This window comes from Neodiprion fabricii, chromosome 3 (genome assembly GCF_021155785.1).
Source record: "Neodiprion fabricii isolate iyNeoFabr1 chromosome 3, iyNeoFabr1.1, whole genome shotgun sequence".
In the NCBI taxonomy this organism is placed as follows: domain Eukaryota; kingdom Metazoa; phylum Arthropoda; class Insecta; order Hymenoptera; family Diprionidae; genus Neodiprion; species Neodiprion fabricii.
Window position 1 is genome coordinate 6,895,465 of NC_060241.1, and position 23,012 is coordinate 6,918,476.

Below are 23,012 nucleotides of genomic sequence, written 5' to 3' on the forward strand. Positions count from 1 at the left end.
AAGCGTCTGATGAACGGCCCGGATTACGGTGCGTCGTTTATTGGAGTATGTCCGTGCACAGACAGTCTTGCAAGTATTTTTATTCGCAAAATGGAATGCTCTGTATTTGCCGCCAGCATTTGTTTGTACTTAAGCTATTCCAGCATCGCACAAAACGTTGAATAAACGCACGCTAGACGCTTTGAATAAACTTATAAATGCATCGGGTATGTAAAAGGTCACACGTCACTCATAAGTCAGACGTGTTCAGCTTAGTCGATTAATATCCCGCATGAGGCAAATATAGCCCGAGACTTGTTTCCAAAAGTAGCTACAATCAGAATCCAAGAGTCGGTAGCAGGAGAGTTATTCCCAAAAGCCTGCCAAGGTCGTTCGAGGTTCGCCCTGTTCATCGGAAGTGAAGATTCGCTTATGCTCTTTGAACCTCTCCTCACGGCTAGAGCAAACGCGAGGTACATGGTTCTTACGTCCCAGTCGATAATTATGGCTGTACCCTCTTTGTACCGTAACCTACCGACGTGCAATTACCATAAGACAGCGCCCATGCTCGTACCATAGCCTTGAAGATCAATATCGATCTAGATTCAGTTACCATCTTGGTGTGCAATGATTTCGCACCGACAATCTGCATACAAAATACCATCTGTGATTTCGCAAGCGAGCTAATGTTCATGTAATGCCATGCAATATATATATATATATATAATATTATATATAAAATTTACTTCATATCTTCAATTCCAACTCACACATAGACCATATGGGTCTACAATCTAAATCCACGGAACTCAGACTCATGAACCCTGACTGACGAAACGCGAGCAACGTGATAAAAAAAAAAGAGCAGTTCACAAAGTATCATTCTGAGAATTCAACCATGCATTCTTGCAACTAACTATCTTGTCGGCACCGCATCGATTAGCATCTTCAAGACCAATCGGCTTGCACTGACGTAGCTAAGAACCAATCAGGAGTCTCTTCCAGATCTCCCACTATCGAAGATCCTTTTCGAACCAGACTAATGCAAAAGAGAATGACTTCGGACATCGAAAGAGAATGAACTGAATTGATTGCAGAATCAATTTAGACTCCGGACGATTCAGAATACTTTGAAATTAAGAATATTATGGATCATTCTGAATCGTAGAACACTCACCTTCGGAACCTTCGAACTTCAGTATAACTAACCTAGTGAATAATAACATTGTAGAACCAAATCTCGAAAATCGATTCAACCAACATCTTATTGTTGATAAACGTGTATTTTGAATTGAATTGTTGTATAAAACGAATCATTCTCATCACGCATAGTGATAGTTGGCGCGACCCGCAATATAATTCCAGATCAAAACAGGCTGCACGAGAAATGCTACCGAGACCTTAACACCACAAGGTTTGTGAATCAAATTAAAGTCGAAAATCACGCAGTGAAGAAAAGATTTCTTGCGACGTTCTTCCCACAATGTAATATGGTGACAAATCGTGAAAGCAATAGTTCAGGTAAGTTTATCATTTCGTACTTTATTTTGTACTGATGAGAGTTCGATTTCATCTGATATTATTGAAATTAAACAACCATGCGTTGTGATTGAGATTAAAAAATGGCAAAACGCTCTGGGGACGATGTGAGTCGAGAATGTCGTTTGCGTGAAGCTGTGAATTATTTTGAGGATGAGAGCGAAGACGACGTTGATTTTGTAGTTATAAAATTTCAATAAATAGTTTCAAATCGAATAATGTTTATATTTCTTACCAAAACCTCCTACGCTTACACCTAAAAAAAAATTATATGTTCGTGTAAAAAGTAAGGGTTCCAATTTCATAAAATGATTTTGCAATATTTTTTCTCGAAAGGAACACTCTAGAGCTTTAATTTGCTTTTTTAACCGTTCAATTTCATATATTTGCCTCAGAGTTACGAATTTTTGAAGATACCAACTTATTTCAGGAGTTTAGGTGTTTATTGTTATTTGTATATGAATTATTTTAGAAAATTTCCATGCTTCAGAATTTTTTTCAGATTTTAAAAAATACGTTTTCTAAGTTATTTGAATGTTTGTCGTACCTAACTCGAAAAGGAATCACTTTTAAAATCACTTTTATTACAAGTAACTAATGAGAAAATCAACTTTCGACTGCCCTGGTTCTCCGTTTGACTAGAAAATTTGAAAATTTGTGAATTTTAGCTAACCGAAACTTTCGATCAATTGTAAGTATATAAACCGAGCATTGCCTCAAACCATTAGAAACTTGCAAGTGTCTATTACTCCAACAGCTTTGATTACACTACGCAGATATTGACAAAGAGGCCGTTTACTTCACTGACAGATTCAAAGTGTTGCAACATTGTCGAAGTCACATTCTTATCATTCACAGTGAAAGTCATTCTTTGCGCATCCCGGGACTGTGGCAATAATTGAACGGTCCGTATCTGCAACGCTACATATTCTGACAGTTACCCGGAATGCTCGGTTCCGGTTTTCGGCTGCATCAAAATTTCAGCTGAGAATCATTCACCTGGCCCAACTTACGCCCGAAATCAGGGTCTCATATCAGGGATCGAGAGACCTTGACAGTCTGACCTTGTTGTATAAACTTGACGTATTTCAATATACGCTGCAGTTTCGGACATACCGATTGCCAAAGTTGATGTGGGATGAAAATTCTTCTTCTTCTCCGCCCTTCGACGGAACGCAGCTTGGGACCCATTGAGTTCAAATTCAAGAGAGCGGTTAATTTTATCGAAATCTCGCCACCTATCGAATTTGAAGTGAATCCAATCTCGGACTTGGAAGGAAAGAATTAATGAAATTGTTAGGCACCGAACGCTTCGTGGGACCTCATTACGTATCGAAACGCTATGGATGTTGAAATTCGAGTTTCAAAAAGTAGTACAAGTCGTGGAAATATTGCCAGGATATGTCAGAACGCGAATATAAAGAGTGACGTCAACCAATGTGTCATATTTTCCTTATTATCAAAATCATGCAGTTTCCTGCCATGGCACCGGAAACGCGAGCGGACAGATAAAAAGCGCGACGGAACACTCGCAACCGCGAAAGATTTTTTCACTCCAAATATGGCTTTTGGACTTACCGTTGAAAGTACCACAATTTTAATGATGAATTTGTTTGACTCCTAAAAAAAAGCTCTTGGTGTGAAAATTTACATTTTATTCGTAACAACTCAATTGTCAGTCTTCCTGCATGAAACATCATTTTTATTGTTCAACCTTTTCATGTAACTTGCGGAAATAAGAAGAACGTAATTCCAATACGTGAAGCCTTGAAACTTGAAAGAAAATGACAAGGGTTGTTTCCAGTTTGTTTTTATCTGAAAAATGATAAAATTCAACGTAATAACGTTTTTGAAAGAGGTAGGTCATCGCAAGGAAAGAAATATTAATTGCTTAAACGCAAGTACAAATGATGATCGGAATCGTTGGATCGTGTAGTTTCCTATAATATCGGCAGAGTCGATTATTGCGACAGCAAAATAACTTCCGCAGGCTACCGGAATTTATAGGCATATTGTTTGATGCCATTCGTGTGGAATAGTTGACAAATTTTGCAAGAATGCAAAACAAAATTTTCTATCATGCAAACAGTGGCGTATCTTTCGAAATAAAATGGTTTCACAAGAAATTGATTCGGAAACATATATTATTGTTCGGATCTCCCTGCGCCATTTTTTTTTTTTCATGCGCCGCGTAGCTGATGGTCAGTCATGGAAAAATTTTCCTCCGGAATCGATGATGTCATGCAGCTACCGAGACCACATCCTTCACTGTTAGTGAGTCTGCTACGCATGTATTTGTAATCAGGGATCGTGATAAGCATACACGGTGGTTCTAATCACCCAATTAAATTGCATGAGACTCGATACCTTAGGCGCAGAATTATGCTGAGTATCACAATAATTTTGTTTAAAAATCGATGCCTGAAGTTGACCATTAAAGGAAAGTTGCGTTTCAACAAAAACACAATCTGCGTAACCACATAAATGCATGCGTCGTCTTTGTTACAAAACTTTCTGCCTTTTCCGAAAGTAGTTTGGTTGCAATTCCTGCTTTGAATCAAGCAAAGTCGATCGATCGTTTGGAGGAAATTTTTAGGGGGTGGGGACTGAAAAATAAAATCAAAAACATTCCAATTTCGAACAAAAACTGTGGTAGCGCAATGTAATTGTGATTTTGACGTTGTGACGCCGCCTGGTTAGTCACAATTACGCGTTAGACTAATCAAAGTCGTGGGGTAATTATGGTCGGGCTTTTTTCACTCAGTGCTTATCAAATCAAAGAAAGAAGAAAAAAATAACCATAATTAGAAAAATAGAGACAGATGATAATGTATAAAAAGCCGACGTAATAACCGTGTGCCTCATGTGTCCGCAAATCGCGGTTGCGCAAAGACGCGAGTTTTTTTGCAAATAGAGTGTGTCGTTTGACAAACGTATCGAGAGAAGCACAAGTCGTGGAATTGACTGTACATTACTGATAAGTATTGAATTTTGACTTATACTCCGTTCAAGTGGAATTATTGAAATAATTTATCGCAATGGCGGGAAAAAAGGGGAAGCCTGGTGCATCACCGAACAAAGAATTCCAAACGAAACAAACGAAGAAAAAGAAGGGCGAGGCGAAACGTGAGACGTCAGGTAATTGAAGAAGTGAAAAATTATAATAATTTTATTAATATATTGCGTTCGCGTAATATTCGTAAATTCATGAATCGAATTATTTCTAAAACAGCATATATACTCATTGGCAGATCTAGCTCTATCGACAAACATACGTCAATCAATGAAATACAATTTAGAATTTAACGTGGAATTTGTTGTCAATATTTAGAGAGTAACAACGGGACCATTCCATCGAACGAACCAACTGCTTCGACGTCGGGAACTTCACCTTCGGAAACCATCGAAAGTTCCAAGAAACTAAGCGATTGCGGTAATAAAGTTGGGGTTCGGAAACAGGATTCTGTTTGCATTGTCTATTGGAATGTGGCAGGCATCAAAAATCTTGAGAAGTTCAAAAAGGAATTGATCAAAACGGATATACTCTGTCTAACAGAGACTTGGTGTAAATTGCAATCAGAAATAACTAAGTACCTCGATTCATACGATGTCCAGCTGTTACCAGCTATCAAGTATCACAACCGTGGGCGTGCGAAAGGTGGTGTGGCGATAGCACTGAGCAAAAATAAATACAAGTATAATGTTATTAAATATGAAACGGACACTCTTGCTCTGAAAGTAAAGCGTGGTGATTTTGAATTTATATTAATTATAGTATACTGGAACTTTGAGATGAGCGATAAAGTCCGTACGGATAAATTATCTCAATTTTTGTCTGATATTGACGAAATAAAATTCAAGGTACCTTTACCTTTACCTATATTTATCGGTGGTGATTTTAATGCAAGAATTGGCTTGTTGTCTTGTTTGGAGGCTGAAGACTTGCGCGATGTGCCAAACATGAGGTCCGAGCGAGTATCGTCGGATGAAATACCCAATGATCGTGGTACAGCACTCATAGAATGCTTAAAAAAAAAGAAATACGTAATTGTCAACGGCAGGTTCCAAAGTGATTCTAGTGGTAACTGTACACGTAAAGCTAGTGAAAGCGTTATTGACTTGGTAGCATGTCCAAAACGATGCTGGAAGTTGATAAAGGATTTCAGAGTTATGAATATTTCTACGGACTCTGATCATAACCCTGTGTATTTAGAAATTCAACCAGGCTCAACGAAAGCAAGTGTTGAGGGTACCCGGTCGTCTAGCACACGAAAATTACACCTATTTTCACGATTTTTTTTTTTGCTATTGAAAATAAAAAAACCGATGTTCTAACTTTTCGAGCTTATTACTACGTTTATTAATCGTACAAAAACAGGGTGGCCACTCAATTTCGCTCACGGAATTCCCTGACATTTCCCGGTTTTCCCTGACTAAAATCATTATTTTTCCCTAACATTTTGATGCACAATTTGTGCAGAAATCACTAAAAACTATAGTAACCTAAGTAAAGTATGGCCAAATATATTCAAGTTATAAAAGTTTTTAAAAGTTGTTTATTCCGTTCATTATGATTTTTGAAAATTGACAAAAAATTAAAATTTCCATTTCCGTGGTCGTGTTAAGTATATATTTTAGAAGGGGCTCCGAGAAGCGAAATATTTTTAGAGCTATTATTTGAACATTTATGCTGTTTGCAACGAAAATCGAGGTTCGAAGAATTATGACTAATTAACGAATGTGTAATTTTTTGAAAAATAAACTTAAAAATTTTTTTCCAACGGGACATTTTTCTTTTAAGTGTTAAGAATACACCACAATTTATCCAAATTTTTAAATTGATATTTAATACAGCAAAACAATTATTTTATGCGGTGTACTGTCTAGACGCGGCGCGTCTATGCCGTAACAGTTGCGCAGAGCCCTATGTTCAGCGTTAAATTAAAATTACTAATACTGAAGATAGAATTCCGGGTGCTCGTACTTTTTTATTGGAAATTTCCTCCTCTTTAAGAATTTTCTTAAAATTTTCGCTAGCGCTTTTACTTTTTGAGTTATTGCCAAAAAACTGAGGCTGCGTTTTTTCTAGACTATTAGGCGTCGGTGAACGTGCGTCTCCACACGCAGTGACGGCCATAGATAAATCAGACCGACTACTGAATTCATGTGACAATCAACAACTAAGCTTATAATCGTCAATAAGAAGAGAAGAAAAATTGTGATGATGCGGTGATAGCATCTCAATTTTATGGACAATGCTTTTGAAATCCGTGAGTTCTACAAAAAGTCCCTGACCAACCAAAAAATTCCCTGACATTTCCCTGACATACAAAATTTCCTGACATTTCCCGGTTTTCCCGGTTTTCCAGACGGGTGGCCACCCTGAAAAAAATTTTTTTTTCCTTTTAAAAACAATATTTATTATTATAAAAATGCCGCTAAAGATGACCCTCTCGAAAAATCGGATCTGGACTGCGGAGGTGATTTCGAGACTTCTACTCATCTGAAACAAAAAATTCAAAGACATTCTTAATCAGAAAGAGTGCAGTTATGGTCGGAACTAGAACAAATCGAAAAAATTGAAAATTGACAAAATGGCGGGCGTTGAAAAAAAAAGTTCGTAAAATCGGGTTTTTTTCACTAGTTTTTTAGTGTAAACAATAGGAAATGATTTAAATAAAATAATGATTCTATTTCCGACGATAGCCATACATGTTGTGAACAACATATCCAAATTTCAAGTCATTCGGTTGAATAGTTTTTTTATTTTCATGCCCTCAGTACCGAAAAAAGTCGTTTCGAGATAAATGAGTTTAAAGTTTGAGGTACAGATATTTTCAAAAATTGAGCAAATTTTGAATACTTACAGTTAATCCGCGATTCCGGCACCATAGAGGATCCCTTCGGAACGTTTGTATTCCTCGATTTCGTCACTCCTTTAATTTTTTCGAGCTGTTCGAGCTTCTTTGGAGTTGTCGGTGCTCCTACGGTTGGCGCTCGATACTCGCCGCTCGTCTCGGTTTCGCGCGAGTTGCTCCGCTTGTGGCCCGATTGTTATGCCCATGGTCTCGATTATTTTTAATAGTGATGCAAAGCCCTCGTTGAATATACACGCGGAAAGATAGGTGGCAATATCCACGATTTTTTTGCCGGCAAACATATGTTTCGGCGCAAGGTGCCACACACAAGCGTTGAAACTTTCGTTGTTGTTCTGCGTATTGCTGCCAATACACCTTTCCAATAAATTTTCGGCGGTCAATTCTTCATAAATTGGTTTACAAATGTAAAGGTAACGGTTACAAATGTAAAGGTAAAATGCGGAGAAGGGCCGGGACAGCTGCCGCGCTCCGAGTGCCTGAACCCGTTAGGAGCGCGCGGACCGCTCTCTACCTGGAATGGGCTGTAGAAGCTATAATATTGGGAATTTCCGCATGAAAATTTCACAGTATATTCTTACGATACTATACTTTCGAAATATCGAAAAAATAAAATCGATTTTTTGAAATTTCTAGACCACCGGGTCCCCTTAAATTGCAGAATCAGCATATTGGACAATGACAAGCAAATTTTGTATACTCATGAAAAACAAGAAAGTTTTAAGCCTGATGTCCGATTCAATACAGAGCTATAAATACATCGAAGATATGCTAACTTTATATATAACCAAACTTAGTAGCGTAGCTTGCGAGACTACGGAACGGGAGGACCTGAGTTCAAATTCCCGACACATCCAGGAGGACCTGATCGGCAACTCGCAAAAATGGTAAGACGCGTCACATCGTTCAGGCGCTGAATTAGTGGGTTGAGGTTTGAATTCGGTCCGGCTACACCTGGGCAAGGTTTTGTGCAGTTACCCTTGTCCCTTGTGCGAATGCGGGTGTTTCTATTCCACATCTTAAGACGGCTGCAGCCGCATAACGATAGTCACTAATCCATCTTTTCCCTTGCCCCAGACAGGTCTCACGTAGACCTCTGGGGACATACTTTACCGGTTATGGCGGGAACTGACAGTAATAATAATAATACATATTTGTATAACCCAATAGTATAATAACAGGGGGTTAACATTTTTATATATTGTAATATATTATAATAATAATATACTGATACATTTGCAAGAATAATTTTATGCACCACGCATGCATTGCGCGCGCCTTTGAGTATACATTTTATTGAAAAAAACATTTGTTATTCGATGAATTCGTTGTAATCTATTCGCAGTACCGTAATTGGTGCAAGAATTCGAGAATGGATCTCTGATTTTCATCATACTAATACTGTGGTTTTCGATTTTTCTCTTAGGCTGCCGTATTTAATTTTCAATTGGAAATAAATTTACCCGATGACGCTTCATTTGTATCTGTACGAATAAAATATATCTATTGTGATCTAATAAAAATAAACTTCCAAGTGAGAGTCCCATGTTTTTCATTCATTCTAATATATCTTATTTTTGAAAGAAAATTAACATCACAATTGTACTCCCAACAACCGGTATTATAGCGACCGCAAAATAATTTCCGCAGGCAACCGAGTTTCACAGGCATACGGTTTAATTGGCAAATTGTGAAAAACTCCGGCTATGTTACAAGAGTGCACTGGGTACAAATTGTTCTGATTCATCTCAACAAAATTCGTCATTGTTTAGCCATAATAGAAAATAATGCGAGGCACGACGGGCTTGCTCCAAAAATTTCATAATTTTTTCATATCACTCAGATAACTCTGCATCCTTTGATTCTACCTGTATCGAAGAAATCATTGAACATATGTAGATTAACATGCATGTCAAAAAACATAATTTTTCGAAGCAAACGGCTTTTATCTAGAATATCATTTTTTTTTTTGAATTTCTGTAATAGTACATTACGATACGAGTGCGCAAAGTAGGTCGTTCCCGCACCAGCGAAGTGAGTGCGAGATGACCTACGTGCGCACGAGTATCGTATACTATTTTTCCTATTAAGTTGCGCAAAGTTCGACCACTACAATTATTTTGAATAATTGAAACGTATAGAATGGTGGCGTTGGGGGGCTGGGACGGGGGGTTCGCGGGGGCGAAGCCCCCCCGCTCCAAAAAAACAAATTATAGAACTGTTGTAAATTTATTAAATTAAGAAAAATCTGATTTATTTATTGTTTTCAAGCATTATTAATATTTATCGTAACATTACAATTTACAAAATGAACGGTATATTTTTTAATGACTGATGTGGTTATAGATACATTTTTAATGGCTTTTGGTGCCTCGCTATCCGTATCACTTTGTACATTATTCATAGTTATTCACTCTCACTTTACTTGTTCTTTCCAAAGAACTGATGCGAAGCGACTGATACTTTGACGTTCGTTGTCCGTATTAAGAAAACGGCAGAATACAAAACACAGAACGCACGTTTTGACCGGTCCATTCCAGACGACAAAGACGTAAACAAACCGGCGCGCTGAGCTGAGAGCTGAGCGCCGGTTTGTTTACATCTTTAAAACTTGCGTTTTAAAACGAGCGATTCTAAGGTATATAGGCGCTCGCCATCTCTGCGGCACCCTCTTCGCATCAACACGTGCGAGCGATACTTTGACGTTCGTTGTCCGTATTAAGAAAACGGCAGAATACAAAACACAGAACGCAAGTTTTAGAGATGTAAACAAACCGGCGCTCGGCTCTCAGCTAAGCGCGCGGGTTTGTTTACGTCTTTGTCGTCTGGAATGGACCTGTCAAAACGTGCGTTCTGTGTTTTGTATTCTGCCGTTTTCTTAATACGGACGACGAACGTCAAAGTATCAGTCGCTTCGCATCAGTTCTTTAGAAAGAACAAGTAAAGTGAGAGTGAATAACTATGAATAATGTACAAAGTGATACGGATAGCGAGGCACCAAAAGCCATTAAAAATGTATCTATAACCACATCAGTCATTAAAAAATATACCGTTTCATTTTGTAAATTGTAACGTTACGATAAATATTAATAATACTTGAAAACAATAAATAAATCAGATTTTTCTTAATTTGATAAATTTACAACAGTTCTATAATTTGTTTTTTTGGAGCGGGGGGGCTTCGCCCCCCCGAACCCCCCGTCCCAGCACCCCAACGCCACCGTTCTATACGTTTCAATTATTCAAAATAATTGTAGTGGTCGAACTTTGCGCAACTTAATAGGAAAAATAGTATACGATACTCGTGCGCACGTAGGTCATCCCGCACTCACTTCGCTGGTGCGGGAACGACCTTCTTTGCGCACTCGTATCGTAATGTACTATTCCGTCCCAATATTATGTTGCATACTTCAATTCTATTACGTGCTAACCGCTAATTGCGGCTGCACCCTTTTCACTCTACTAATTACCGACGGGCAATCACAATAACAGCGTCTCACACGCTCTCACCGTGACTTTTCGGACCTATATTGAACTACATAGTTACCATCACCGTGTATAAATTACAGCATTCACAATTCTTATGTATCACACTATCTGCTACCGTAGCTGAGTAACGCGACGCAGAAGATATAATATGCGGGTAGACGTATTTCTACAGTCGAAGCGCATATCGTTTTTAATATTAGCCTGCTCACGGGCTGCATAATCTCAAATTCGGATTAATAAACTCTTGCAGGAGATTTTAGACACGATAAGACGAATAAAGGTGAAATTACATACAAAACACGAAGAGCGTGAGACAGGAGATACGTAGAGCATTTCATCATCCTCTATTCCTTGGATGCGAATAGACCACGTGTCGTGTCGGCGCTCACCGATCGGCTTCACAGAGCAATCGCCTTGCGCTGACTCACCTGGGAACCTAACTCACCAACGAAGACCCCTTTTTCAAACTCCTCCCACATCCAGCTTTTAAGAAATCTCGAAAAACAGGCATCAAAGAAAGAAGAACATAATCAGAGTTGAGATAATAACCTCACATTGAAGAATCATCTACTCAATTAAACTGAGAATCAATTCCAAATTCAAGCGAAGAGCGAATGAATTAAAATCAAACAACCCTTTGATTCAGAAACACCAAACTCAAGTATTGCTGTTGCAACCGTACTTGAACAACCTCGCGAGTGAATAAGACATTGTTAAAATCTGGCGCTGAGAATTGATCGAGGAGAAATTGTTATTTGTTAATAAATGTGTATTTCAAATGACAGTGTTTGTGTAAAAGGAATCACTTCAATCGCGCGTAGTGTTAATTAGCGCGACACAAAATAACCGAATTCACAGACAGTGAAGAGCTGAAACGAAAATCCTGAACGAACCGAAAATCTGAGTTCACACATATAATCGACGCGACAAAGTTTGTTAATCTGAATTCGATCCTAATCAATCAGCGAATAGAAGATCTCTCGCAGACGTTCTCCCAGAACGTAACAATTCAACACATTTTAAGCAAGCCTCTAATCAGCAGCTGGCGATATCACGAAACCATACGGTGCGGTTGATTGGACCACATCCTTTGCAATTAGTCAGTCTGCAACGCGTGTTACTCACCCAATTAAATTAAATGGCAATCGACATTGTGGAAGATAAAATTATGCTAAGAATGACTAATATTTCATTTGAAATTTATGTCTAAAGTTTCAACGAAATAATACAATATTCAACAAGGGAATGATAGATTTTTATCCCAGTGTGTCGTATAGGACTTTATTCGCAACTCAACTCTGGCCACATCATTGACTTGAAAGTGATTTATTTTCATGCGTAAGTGTGATTGATCAGTCTGAAAACTATGAAATTATTGGAAGTTTATAATAATACAGAGAGATCTAGTTTAAAATGTTATGACATCCTTTCCCAAGCTCTCACAGCTACCTTACATCCTTCATCCTCCTCTTATCATCACCTAACTGTCCCGGTTCCCATATCGTATCAGCAGAATGCTCCCTGTAATCCTAAACTGCAACCGGCCGGTTTCTTGCAGCCTTCGTCTCATATACATATTGACACTCTCAAGTCATCTCCCATTCGGACAACATCTAAATTCACCTCTCTTTCCTTTTTCCTCCCCCAAATCTTCTCATTGTACTCTCCATCAATTGTCGAATAAATCAATCATAATACACTGAGACATTCAACTCCTCAATACAACTTCCTCTCATATCCTTTCATCGTACTCGCCCCGCAAAGTGATAAGTGGAATTTTTTTTGAATCGTCATTTTGGGATCCCCAACCACCACCCCTGTACAAAACTGGTGGCAGCGGAGTCACTCAACGTACTCAGCTCACGACGTGATTGGTGGTTATTCTCTTGATTTTCAATACAAGACCCCGAACCATCTATCGCGCATCGTTCCGATGGCAACGGATCGCTTGTCGAATCGTCATCGTAAAGCGCGAAGTGGAACTTCTCTTGAAAACCAATCCAAATTCACAACTCACCCTCCGGCAGGCATCTATTGGTATCAGTACTTCCCTTACGAGTGAAAAACAGGAAATTTCATCCCTCGCAGTGTTTCGAAATTGTACCAAAAGTGTTCAACTCCCTGAATAATCGGTGCAAATCATCCAGTGGACATCTCACTCCCCTTTGCAAAGTGAAAGAAGATATCATCCTCAAGCGTAAACAAAACTGCTCAATATTCAAAACTTAAAATGTATTTAACGTCTGAAAACAAGAGCATTAAACATCCGATATCATCGCAGTATAAGTCATTCCTAAAGGTTTATCATAAACCCCCCTTCCCCCGTACTGAGGAAAAAAATTAAGGATTTCCTGATAATTTCACTTTGCTGTTGATTCTACAATGTTGCAGATGTTTTTCAGGCTTTCTGCGGGTCCAATGACTCGAATAAGGGTTCTTCAAATCCATCACGAAGGAAAATAGTTTTGGCTCGGAAACGTGAAACAAAGCATGGTTTTTTCCGCACAATTTTTGCCAATTTTGGTAAACGTCGGAACCGATTGTGAGTAGGCTATAGTCGTTACGGTCAATTCCTGAAAACTTACAGCCGAAAAACAAAAGAATCTGACAATATTTTTGATGCGGTTTTCGTGTTTCTGGGAGGCCCAATCACGGTGCACCGTTACTTATAGTAAATTCTGAAAGAACGAGTTCATACTTACAAGATACGTAACCAAATCATGGCTGAGATTCCTTTCATCCAACTTTTACGAAGTGCCTGCACACGCGCTGCTACTATTCGAGGCACGTGCTTTATCAAAGTAATGTTGCGGTGGATAACAATTTTGGATATTCTATACAAAGATGCTGTGATCGATGCGTCGAGAGATACAGCTAAAGATCGTCAAAATTCTCCCGCATTTTCCACTAGAAAAACCATCATGACAGGCAGCGCTGAACATGACACCGATAGACAATGTGATGATGGAGTGGCGATAATTTTATACTTTTTCTTAACGGCGAAACGTTACTATCTTCATGCATAAAAATTTGAAAACACATAAAACGGGAAAAAGTTTTCAGAAGAACAACAAAACCGTCTACCTAGTGAATCTATAAAAATCATGAATAGTGATCGGAAATAGCAATAATCTATACAACTTTCCTACCTGCGTGGGTAGAACGTCTTTACCATCACCAAGAATTTTCAATGCAACATGATGCGATTGTTGAACATTATGTTACGTCATGAAAATCGACCACAACAACAACAACTACAATAATATTGAGAAGAAAAAGGTGGGAAAGAAAATAAGGGAATTCAATGAATGCAAATTAATTAATTGAAATAACGAAGCGACTGGAAAATTTATTGCCATACAAAAAGTCGCATGTTATTTTATGTCGTAAATCGGGAACGGACCTCTACGGAGTTCTTGCTTACCGAGTTTGACTCTACAGAAGTTTCTACGGCGGTTTATCTCTACATAATGATGTTAAGACCGATCCAACACAATTATCTAAGATGTTTGTTTCCACAGAGAAATTATTCCAGATTATCTTGATTTACAGATTTTGGATGCAGGGGTTCGCTCATACAGAATTTGCTTGCGCCAGTCCGTTTCTATGGAATAATGTTATCATTACATGCAAGTTGTTCACCGATTCTTTTCCTACAAAAAAATTATTCACGACGTATCAGTCCTCCTGGAATGAGCTTTCATTTCTACAGAGAAATTGGTTCAGGCTCGTAATACAAGAATGTCAAGGATTATGAAGACAACATAAATCAAAACGGTCTCCGAAAGAAAAAGAATTCTTTGTTAGCCTAGGTTGAGTTTAATTACTTTCTTATTTTTCATGCGCTGAATCAACGGGAAAATATATAAAATCCGTCGCAGTTTGCGTTTGTGTTTTTGGGAGAAGCTATAAGGATCTTACAATTTTGATAGCACAAGTTTACATGGATTTTGTGCCTGGCATCTGTGTACGTAATTATTACAGGTCAAGTGATACTAAACACAGGAAAATGACGATTTTTCGAAAAGTTTGATATTGTATCAAGGACAAAACTGCGCCCTCTACGTCCCACCAAGGGCTGAACCTAAACTAATTCCCCCACCTTGTACCGCGCACCTTTTTTCCTTTCGTTCGTTGGAATTCATTTTCGACCAATTGTTCTATCCTACGACCTTGATTGCGTAATTTCCATTAACTATGACGAACAATGTTGTTCGTATCACGGGTACCGTTAGCGCATAAGAAAAATATGGTCGTACAACAATAACGATTGCAGCATTAGAAGAAGAAGACGTCTTAGAAAGGTAAAGTTAAAAATTCGAAATGATACGATACGCGTTGTTCTTAATTTGCATTAACTTAATTTGACAGATAATGAGATACAGAATTGCACGAAACTATAAATGGGCAATTTCACCTGAAATTAGCGAGAAATGAACTTCCATTTTTTGAGTCAATTGAAACTTTTCTTACAAAAAATGTATGTAAAGAAGTGGAATCGCGTTTCATCGTATATAAAAAAAAAAAAAAAAAAAATTTGTACGCTAACCACGAATTATTGCATTTTGCTGCAAAAGTGGCGCGCGTGTGGCTTCAAGAATTATTATCTCGGGTCCCCTCTGACGTAAAAATATGTTTAAAAACGTGTTTCGAACATGACGACAGAGGCATTTTGAAAAATTTGAAACACTCATAAGAATAACAAAACTACATTTTTCAGAAATTGTAAATTTCTTTCGAGTTGTGTCTCTCGTTATCTTCAAAACGCGTTTTTGCACACCTCTCCACGGTAAGGGGACCCCAAATATTAATTTGCAAAGTTTTCCGTCCGCTATTTGTACAGTAAAATGCTATAATTTATAACCGATGTAACAAATTTTTCTGAACTGGCAAAAAAATACCGGCGCACTTTTTACTATGTACATTTTACGTGAGAAAGAGTTTCAATCGATTTGAAAAATACAAGATCAAACTACACTCAAGATCCGCTGCTCAGAGGCGGAATTACCCAAATGCTATTCAGCCGAGTTACCGCTATCGCGTTTCATGTACGTGGCTGTCATCTCAATGCAGCTTCCTGTGATAACGGCGGGACTGCGAGCAATAAGTTTTGCAGTTGTTGACATCAAACAACGCTGGTTACTTTTTTCTCAACTGCAACAGACACTTGAAGTGGATGCGCACAAGACGTTTATCAGGAACCAAGTTTAGAACCAATAGTATATATCTAACGGAATGGTCAGAATGGAATAGATTCACTGATATGGAGTATATTAAATTTATAATTATCCGTCATTAGATAGAATCAAATGGACTTGATGGACACTTGGCACATAGATCATCCGTATCCTGAATAGGCCGATTATTCCATAAAAAATATTAATAGTTTCGACTGTTGGTCACCTTATCTAGACGAAAATAAAGGACGGTAGAAACGACACTATCTCTTTATCACAGTATCAGAAAAGGCTCGGCCATCACAGGAATAGATGTAGCATGCGTAGTGACGCACAAACACGAATGGGAGGGGGACCTCTAGTGTTCAGAGATGCACGACAGACGGCGCGCGGCGTTGGAACTTTTATACGGAGAAGTAAATTATCGCGGCAGTACAAGTCCAAACCTTGCGCGATTCTGTTGCATATTTGGCGGGTTGCGTTGCAAAAGCTCTATCTTGTTCTACTGTCTTGTTCGGAGAAGTGCGAATGAACGTATCAACATAAAACTGCATCTGTGATATTTATAGGAGATTTCCAGGAGTGGAGTACTACACTTGCGATGACAAACAGACTAAGCGATTCAGGGGCAATCGCTTTCGACGTATTAACGAAAGAGAATTATCGAAGTTGGCGAGTGAAAGCCGAAGCTTTGTTGAGAGTATCTGATCTTTGGGATCATGTCGACAAAGACGAAGAATCATCCGCGGTGGGTGAGTTATGGATGAAAAAGGATGAAATAGCTAAATCAAAATTGATTTTACATATAAGCAGCGAGCTGCTTCTGTTGCTCGAAAATTGCACAACTGCGCGCGAAGTTTGGTTGAAACTTGAAAATGTTTATGATAATAAAGATGAAGACGGTGAAGATTCAACAGATGATTGTGAAGATAACGATGAAGATGACATTATAAATGCTATTGAAGATAGTGTTGAAGACTTTTTTAACATGATTAAGATATTGAGATTTTCAAAAGAGAAAAATTTGATGGATTGTAAGAAATTACTGAGCACTTTTTTCACCGATGGTTTATCCTCAAGATTAAAAACAAATAATGCTGGAAATTTGCGGGATGAAGAAAAGATCGTAAACACTGTCGGTGATTTTATCGATGTCATTGATAAATTATCCAATATTGAAATACAGGAACAACAGAAAGAATTGGTCTTCAAGTTTATTGATACTTTACTTGTGATATTTGATATTGAGCCACATAAAAATGATAACGATGAAGAAGAAAGTGATGCTGACGCAGCGAAAATACCATATGATAACATGAACGGTGACAAGAAGATGAGAAAAGATGGAATGACGGGTAAAGAGATTTCGTCACAGGCCTCTGATAATACGAATACCGAGTTATTCGGAGACGATGAGACAGATGATGAAACAGAGGCTGAGGCAGATACTGAGACAAGAAATGTATTGGGAAAATTGGCTGATATCTGGAGGGGAATGTTGCAACTCAAAGAGCAGGTCGATCATGAGGAATTTCCGTGCGAGTTGGGTAATTGCAAAAGTGACAAATTATTAAAATCGAATGAATGTATTTTATTCGTGTTAGATTCGTAAGTTTTGAAATTGAAATTTCCAGAAAATAGAGATTCAATACCCTCAGTCATGGATTTTCCCACTCCACCGCCTACACCGAGTCTTAAGAATACGCGCAAATGCGGATCGTGTCGCAAAGAAGGTATAAACAAAAAGATATTGATAAATAAGATATAATTCACAATTTGACGTGAAAATTTTTTCTAATATCTAGGACACAACAGAACGACCTGTCCAATGAATAAATCAGCTGCATCCAAGTCGATGATTCAACCTTCCAAAGTCACCGAAAGTCCCAAGAGATCATATAAGTGCGGAGTATGTCGCGAAGAAGGTATAAACAAAAATATATTGATAAATAAGATATAATTCACAATTTGACGTGAAAATTTTTTCTAATATCTAGGACACAACAGAACGACCTGTCCAATGAATAAATCAGCTGCATCCGAGTCGATAATTCAACCCTCCAAAGTCACCGAAAGTCCCAAGAGTTCATATAAGTGCGGAGTATGTGGCAGAGAAGGTATAAACGAAGATATATTGATAAATAAGATATAATTCACGACTTGACGTGCAAATTTTTCCAATATCTAGGACACAACAGAACGACCTGTCCAATGAATAAATCAGCTGCATCCGAGTCGATAATTCAACCTTCCAAAGTCACCGAAAGTCCCAAGAGTTCATATAAGTGCGGAGTATGTGGCAACGAAGGTATAAACGAAGATATATTGATAAATAAGATATAATTCACGATTTGACGTGCAAATTTTTTCCAATATCTAGGACACAACCGAACGACCTGTCCAATGAATAAATCAGCTGCATTCGAGTCGATAATTCAACCTTCCAAAGTCACCGAAAGTCCCAAGAGTTCATATAAGTGCGGAGTATGTGGCAGAGAAGGTATAAACGAAGATATATTGATAAATAAGATATAATTCACGACTTGACGTGCAAATTTTTCCAATATCTAGGACACAACAGAACGACCTGTCCAATGAATAAATCAGCTGCATCCGAGTCGATAATTCAACCTTCCAAAGTCACCGAAAGTCCCAAGAGTTCATATAAGTGCGGAGTATGTGGCAACGAAGGTATAAACGAAGATATATTGATAAATAAGATATAATTCACGATTTGACGTGCAAATTTTTTCCAATATCTAGGACACAACCGAACGACCTGTCCAATGAATAAATCAGCTGCATTCGAGTCGATAATTCAACCTTCCAAAGTCACCGAAAGTCCCAAGAGTTCATTTAAGTGCGGAGTATGTGGCAGAGAAGGTATAAACGAAGATATATTGATAAATAAGATATAATTCACAATTTGACGCGAAAATTTTTTCTAATATCTAGGACACAACAGAACGACCTGTCCAATGAATAAATCAGCTGCATCCGAGTCGATAATTCAACCTTCCAAAGTCACCGAAAGTCCCAAGAGTTCATATAAGTGCGGAGTATGTGGCAACGAAGGTATAAACGAAGATATATTGATAAATAAGATATAATTCACGATTTGACGTGCAAATTTTTTCCAATATCTAGGACACAACCGAACGACCTGTCCAATGAATAAATCAGCTGCATTCGAGTCGATAATTCAACCTTCCAAAGTCACCGAAAGTCCCAAGAGTCCATATAAGTGCGGAGTATGTGGCAGAGAAGGTATAAACGAAGATATATTGATAAATAAGATATAATTCACGACTTGACGTGCAAATTTTTCCAATATCTAGGACACAACAGAACGACCTGTCCAATGAATAAATCAGCTGCATCCGAGTCGATAATTCAACCTTCCAAAGTCACCGAAAGTCCCAAGAGTTCATATAAGTGCGGAGTATGTGGCAACGAAGGTATAAACGAAGATATATTGATAAATAAGATATAATTCACGATTTGACGTGCAAATTTTTTCCAATATCTAGGACACAACCGAACGACCTGTCCAATGAATAAATCAGCTGCATTCGAGTCGATAATTCAACCTTCCAAAGTCACCGAAAGTCCCAAGAGTTCATATAAGTGCGGAGTATGTGGCAGAGAAGGTATAAACGAAGATATATTGATAAATAAGATATAATTCACGACTTGACGTGAAAATTTTTTCCAATATCTAGGACACAACCGAACGACCTGTCCAATGAATAAATCAGCTGCATTCGAGTCGATAATTCAACCTTCCAAAGTCACCGAAAGTCCCAAGAGTTCATATAAGTGCGGAGTATGTGGCAGAGAAGGTATAAACGAAGATATATTGATAAATAAGATATAATTCACGACTTGACGTGCAAATTTTTCCAATATCTAGGACACAACAGAACGACCTGTCCAATGAATCAATCAGCTGCATCCGAGTCGATAATTCAACCTTCCAAAGTCACCGAAAGTCCCAAGAGATCATATAAGTGCGGAGTATGTGGCAACGAAGGTATAAACGAAGATATATTGATAAATAAGATATAATTCACGATTTGACGTGCAAATTTTTTCCAATATCTAGGACACAACAGAACGACCTGTCCAATGAATAAATCATCTGTTTCCGTGTTCAAAACTACGGCTGATAAAGCCACCGAAACATCACATGAAGGCGGCGTACGTGGTCAACAAGGTATAACCATCACTGTCCGACAATTCAGAATCATTTCGAAAATTCGAAAATTGATCTTGAACCTTTGACCGGTATTGTAAATGGAAACAAGTCCTCGCCAGTAAAATAAATTCCATGTTCCTATTGAAAAATTGTTTCAATCACCTAGGACACGAGAGATGGACGTACTCACAGCTGGGATCAGTTACTTCATCACCCAAACCTGCTGCATCCAGCACTCCTGCGAGATCTCACGGATCGGGACTATTTGGAGGAGAAGGTACTAACAATGTATAATGATTCAAACATAACCGCGCAATGAGCACGACACACGCGGATGAAATATTAGCAGACCGAAAATCGACGAACCTATAATAAAAAAATAAATTTAAACCTCGGAGAAGAACATTTAACATTAATTATCATAAACTCCACAAGTCAAGTCAAATTCGAAGAGAGACGATTTAAAACGAAGGAACAACAAAAAACACTGAGAAATCCAAGAATATAGTCCCTCGACGAAAGACTACTATTTACACTCATTTATAATTTTAACAATATACACCATTTTTAAACAATATACAACTGAAACTAATGAGTTGTGGAATGGATGAATGAATGAATTTTAAACCAAATGACGGCTCGTGTTTTAATATATTCAAAAATAAATTAAATTGTACTCTGCTATTCGTACCTTATAAAATATACTGAATATTGATTACGCATAATTTTCAAATTTCAAAAAAGTCTTGCAAATTCAACTAGTTTCACTGATTTTGTATGAAATTTCGTGTTTTCAAAATTTTTCAACCCTCAGAACACAACAGATCAACACGCTCGCGCGATTCTGTGACATCCAGGGCTTCAACGAGAGCCACTCCTAGATGCAGTACCTGTGGCGGTGAAGGTACATTATTGAGACCATTTTCAGTGACTATTATTGGAGCTATGATGTTAGCAGTAAAGATTATGATCAGAAGTCAAGATGATGAGAATTAATATGTATTTTGTCTTCTCATCTCAGGTCACAACAGTAGAACTTGCGGCCGTCGCAGCACTTCGTCATCGTCCTATAACTACATGTTCACACCATCTCCTTCGATGTCATTCTCTGGGGGTGGTCGCAGTTATACGTGCGGAAATTGCGGTGGTTCAGGCAAGAGTACCCCACTCTCTAGAAATAATAGTTATAGTTAGTATGATGTCGTTTCAATAGAATCTTGAGTATTTTTTTTCATTCGCAGGACACAATCGGAGAACATGCCCATACTAATTTGCATCACAAGGTGTCGACGTATTTCTCAACATTACTACAAATATGAAACGTGAACGAAAACGTCGACTTGTGCCTTCCATATTTTTCGTGATTATTACTTATGTATAACATTTTCCGAAACATCAAATAAAACTATACTTTTGTTTCCGGTCAAGCATACATACGAAGTATTCCATGCCGACTCGACGAACGATTGTTTTCATCCTTTTTTATTTCTTTCATAATTTTTACAGGATTGTCCCAACTGTAAATAGCTTTACTGATTTGCGGTAAATTATTTTCTCCAACCATCATTTTTCATGAAATTGTAAACTCAAAACAGTTTTACGGGGAAGAACGCGTCGACTTCGGTGCGTGGTTACCGAAACCTACTCTACGCCCAACCAAGGTGTTATTTCGCTGTTTACGCTCCGTACACACCGATTATGCACTTTCGTGACACTGCTCCTAGTGCAGAAAATGTATGAGAGAGGAAGAGATCGGTTTAAAAGGAGGTAGACCATTCGAATGGTATGATTAGTTCATTGATGATGATCGAGTAATCGAATTACAAAGACCAACTCATGTCGACGCACATAGGATCGAATGATTCGGAACGGAATCGCGAAAATGTTAGATATAACGCAACCCATGCGAACTTTGAACAACACTCAGCCCTCCTGACGCTACACAGATTTCAGTCGTTGAATAGGATTTTCATTAATTTAATGCGAATGAAATTAGATTTCTCGAATATCGTCCTCTTCCTTACGCAAAAACGAAAAAAAAGAACCACTTACAAGAGAGTCTGTTCAATTGCATAGGACCGGTTGTATGATCAAAAAAGCGTCGGGCGCGTTCGGACCCCAATCATGCGTTTGAAAAAAAAAAAATCAAGTCATGAGTCGTAGGGTTAAAATTTACGGTTAAAAAATCATAAATTTTGTTATAATCGAGGCGTTGATTACCCTTCAAACCTGGTACACTGCGTAAGTTCTTGTGAAATCTCTTAGAATATACAAGTCTTTCGCAATATTTACAACGATCTTAAAATCGTTCGACAATGGGATATCTAGAAATCTCATAAAGTCTCATAAAGTGGTCAACCCCTTGGTTTCAACCAAGGACGAGTATCAGGACGAAAAATGGATATGGATAAATGGAATTTGTTTGCTGCGTGTAATAATCAACCATACATAATTCTTGGATAATAAAATTGCACAATTTCAGCAATAAACTCAACAAAGTACAATTGGAACATAAGATTAGAGAATTTTCGCAATGACGGCAACAGAGACACGGACAGTGTACGCTTATAGGGGGTCGTAAGATTAGAAACTTGTCGTATCTTTGATTCAGTTGCGGTAGGCGGCGACGCGAGTGGAAACTCCATAGAATTTAGGACGGGTGCAACCGTCGCCCCAAGAGACAATACCGAAGAGGATTTTATCGCGGACAAGTGGACCTCCCTCATCACCGTAGCAGTGTCCTTTAATTTCATC

General features: G+C 38.2%; 2 protein-coding genes across 3 annotated transcripts in view; both read left to right on the forward strand.

The window, feature by feature from the left end:
- Positions 1–21,690, forward strand: part of LOC124179117 (zinc finger protein 224-like) — a 41,402-nt gene extending 19,712 nt beyond the window's left edge. The window contains exons 1-19 of one of the 2 annotated variants that reach the window (XM_046563219.1): positions 16,415–17,607; positions 17,695–17,793; positions 17,866–17,985; positions 18,058–18,177; positions 18,249–18,368; positions 18,441–18,560; positions 18,632–18,751; positions 18,824–18,943; positions 19,016–19,135; positions 19,208–19,327; positions 19,399–19,518; positions 19,591–19,710; positions 19,783–19,902; positions 19,974–20,093; positions 20,166–20,276; positions 20,425–20,535; positions 21,073–21,162; positions 21,280–21,411; positions 21,500–21,690. In XM_046563219.1, the coding sequence (XP_046419175.1) occupies positions 16,662–17,607; positions 17,695–17,793; positions 17,866–17,985; positions 18,058–18,177; positions 18,249–18,368; positions 18,441–18,560; positions 18,632–18,751; positions 18,824–18,943; positions 19,016–19,135; positions 19,208–19,327; positions 19,399–19,518; positions 19,591–19,710; positions 19,783–19,902; positions 19,974–20,093; positions 20,166–20,276; positions 20,425–20,535; positions 21,073–21,162; positions 21,280–21,411; positions 21,500–21,528 (2,958 nt within the window). In that variant the 5' untranslated portion in view covers positions 16,415–16,661 and the 3' untranslated portion in view covers positions 21,529–21,690. Of the gene's footprint in view, positions 1–16,414; positions 17,608–17,694; positions 17,794–17,865; positions 17,986–18,057; positions 18,178–18,248; positions 18,369–18,440; positions 18,561–18,631; positions 18,752–18,823; positions 18,944–19,015; positions 19,136–19,207; positions 19,328–19,398; positions 19,519–19,590; positions 19,711–19,782; positions 19,903–19,973; positions 20,094–20,165; positions 20,277–20,424; positions 20,536–21,072; positions 21,163–21,279; positions 21,412–21,499 lie in introns of those variants that run through there. The other variant, XM_046563218.1, reaches the window with a different exon arrangement.
- Positions 1–23,012, forward strand: part of LOC124179119 (lysosomal acid glucosylceramidase-like) — a 39,589-nt gene that overhangs the window by 7,455 nt on the left and 9,122 nt on the right. Inside the window, exon 8 of the mRNA XM_046563223.1 lies at positions 13,997–14,004. Coding sequence (XP_046419179.1) covers positions 13,997–14,004 — 8 coding nt within the window. The remainder of the gene's footprint in view (positions 1–13,996; positions 14,005–23,012) is intronic.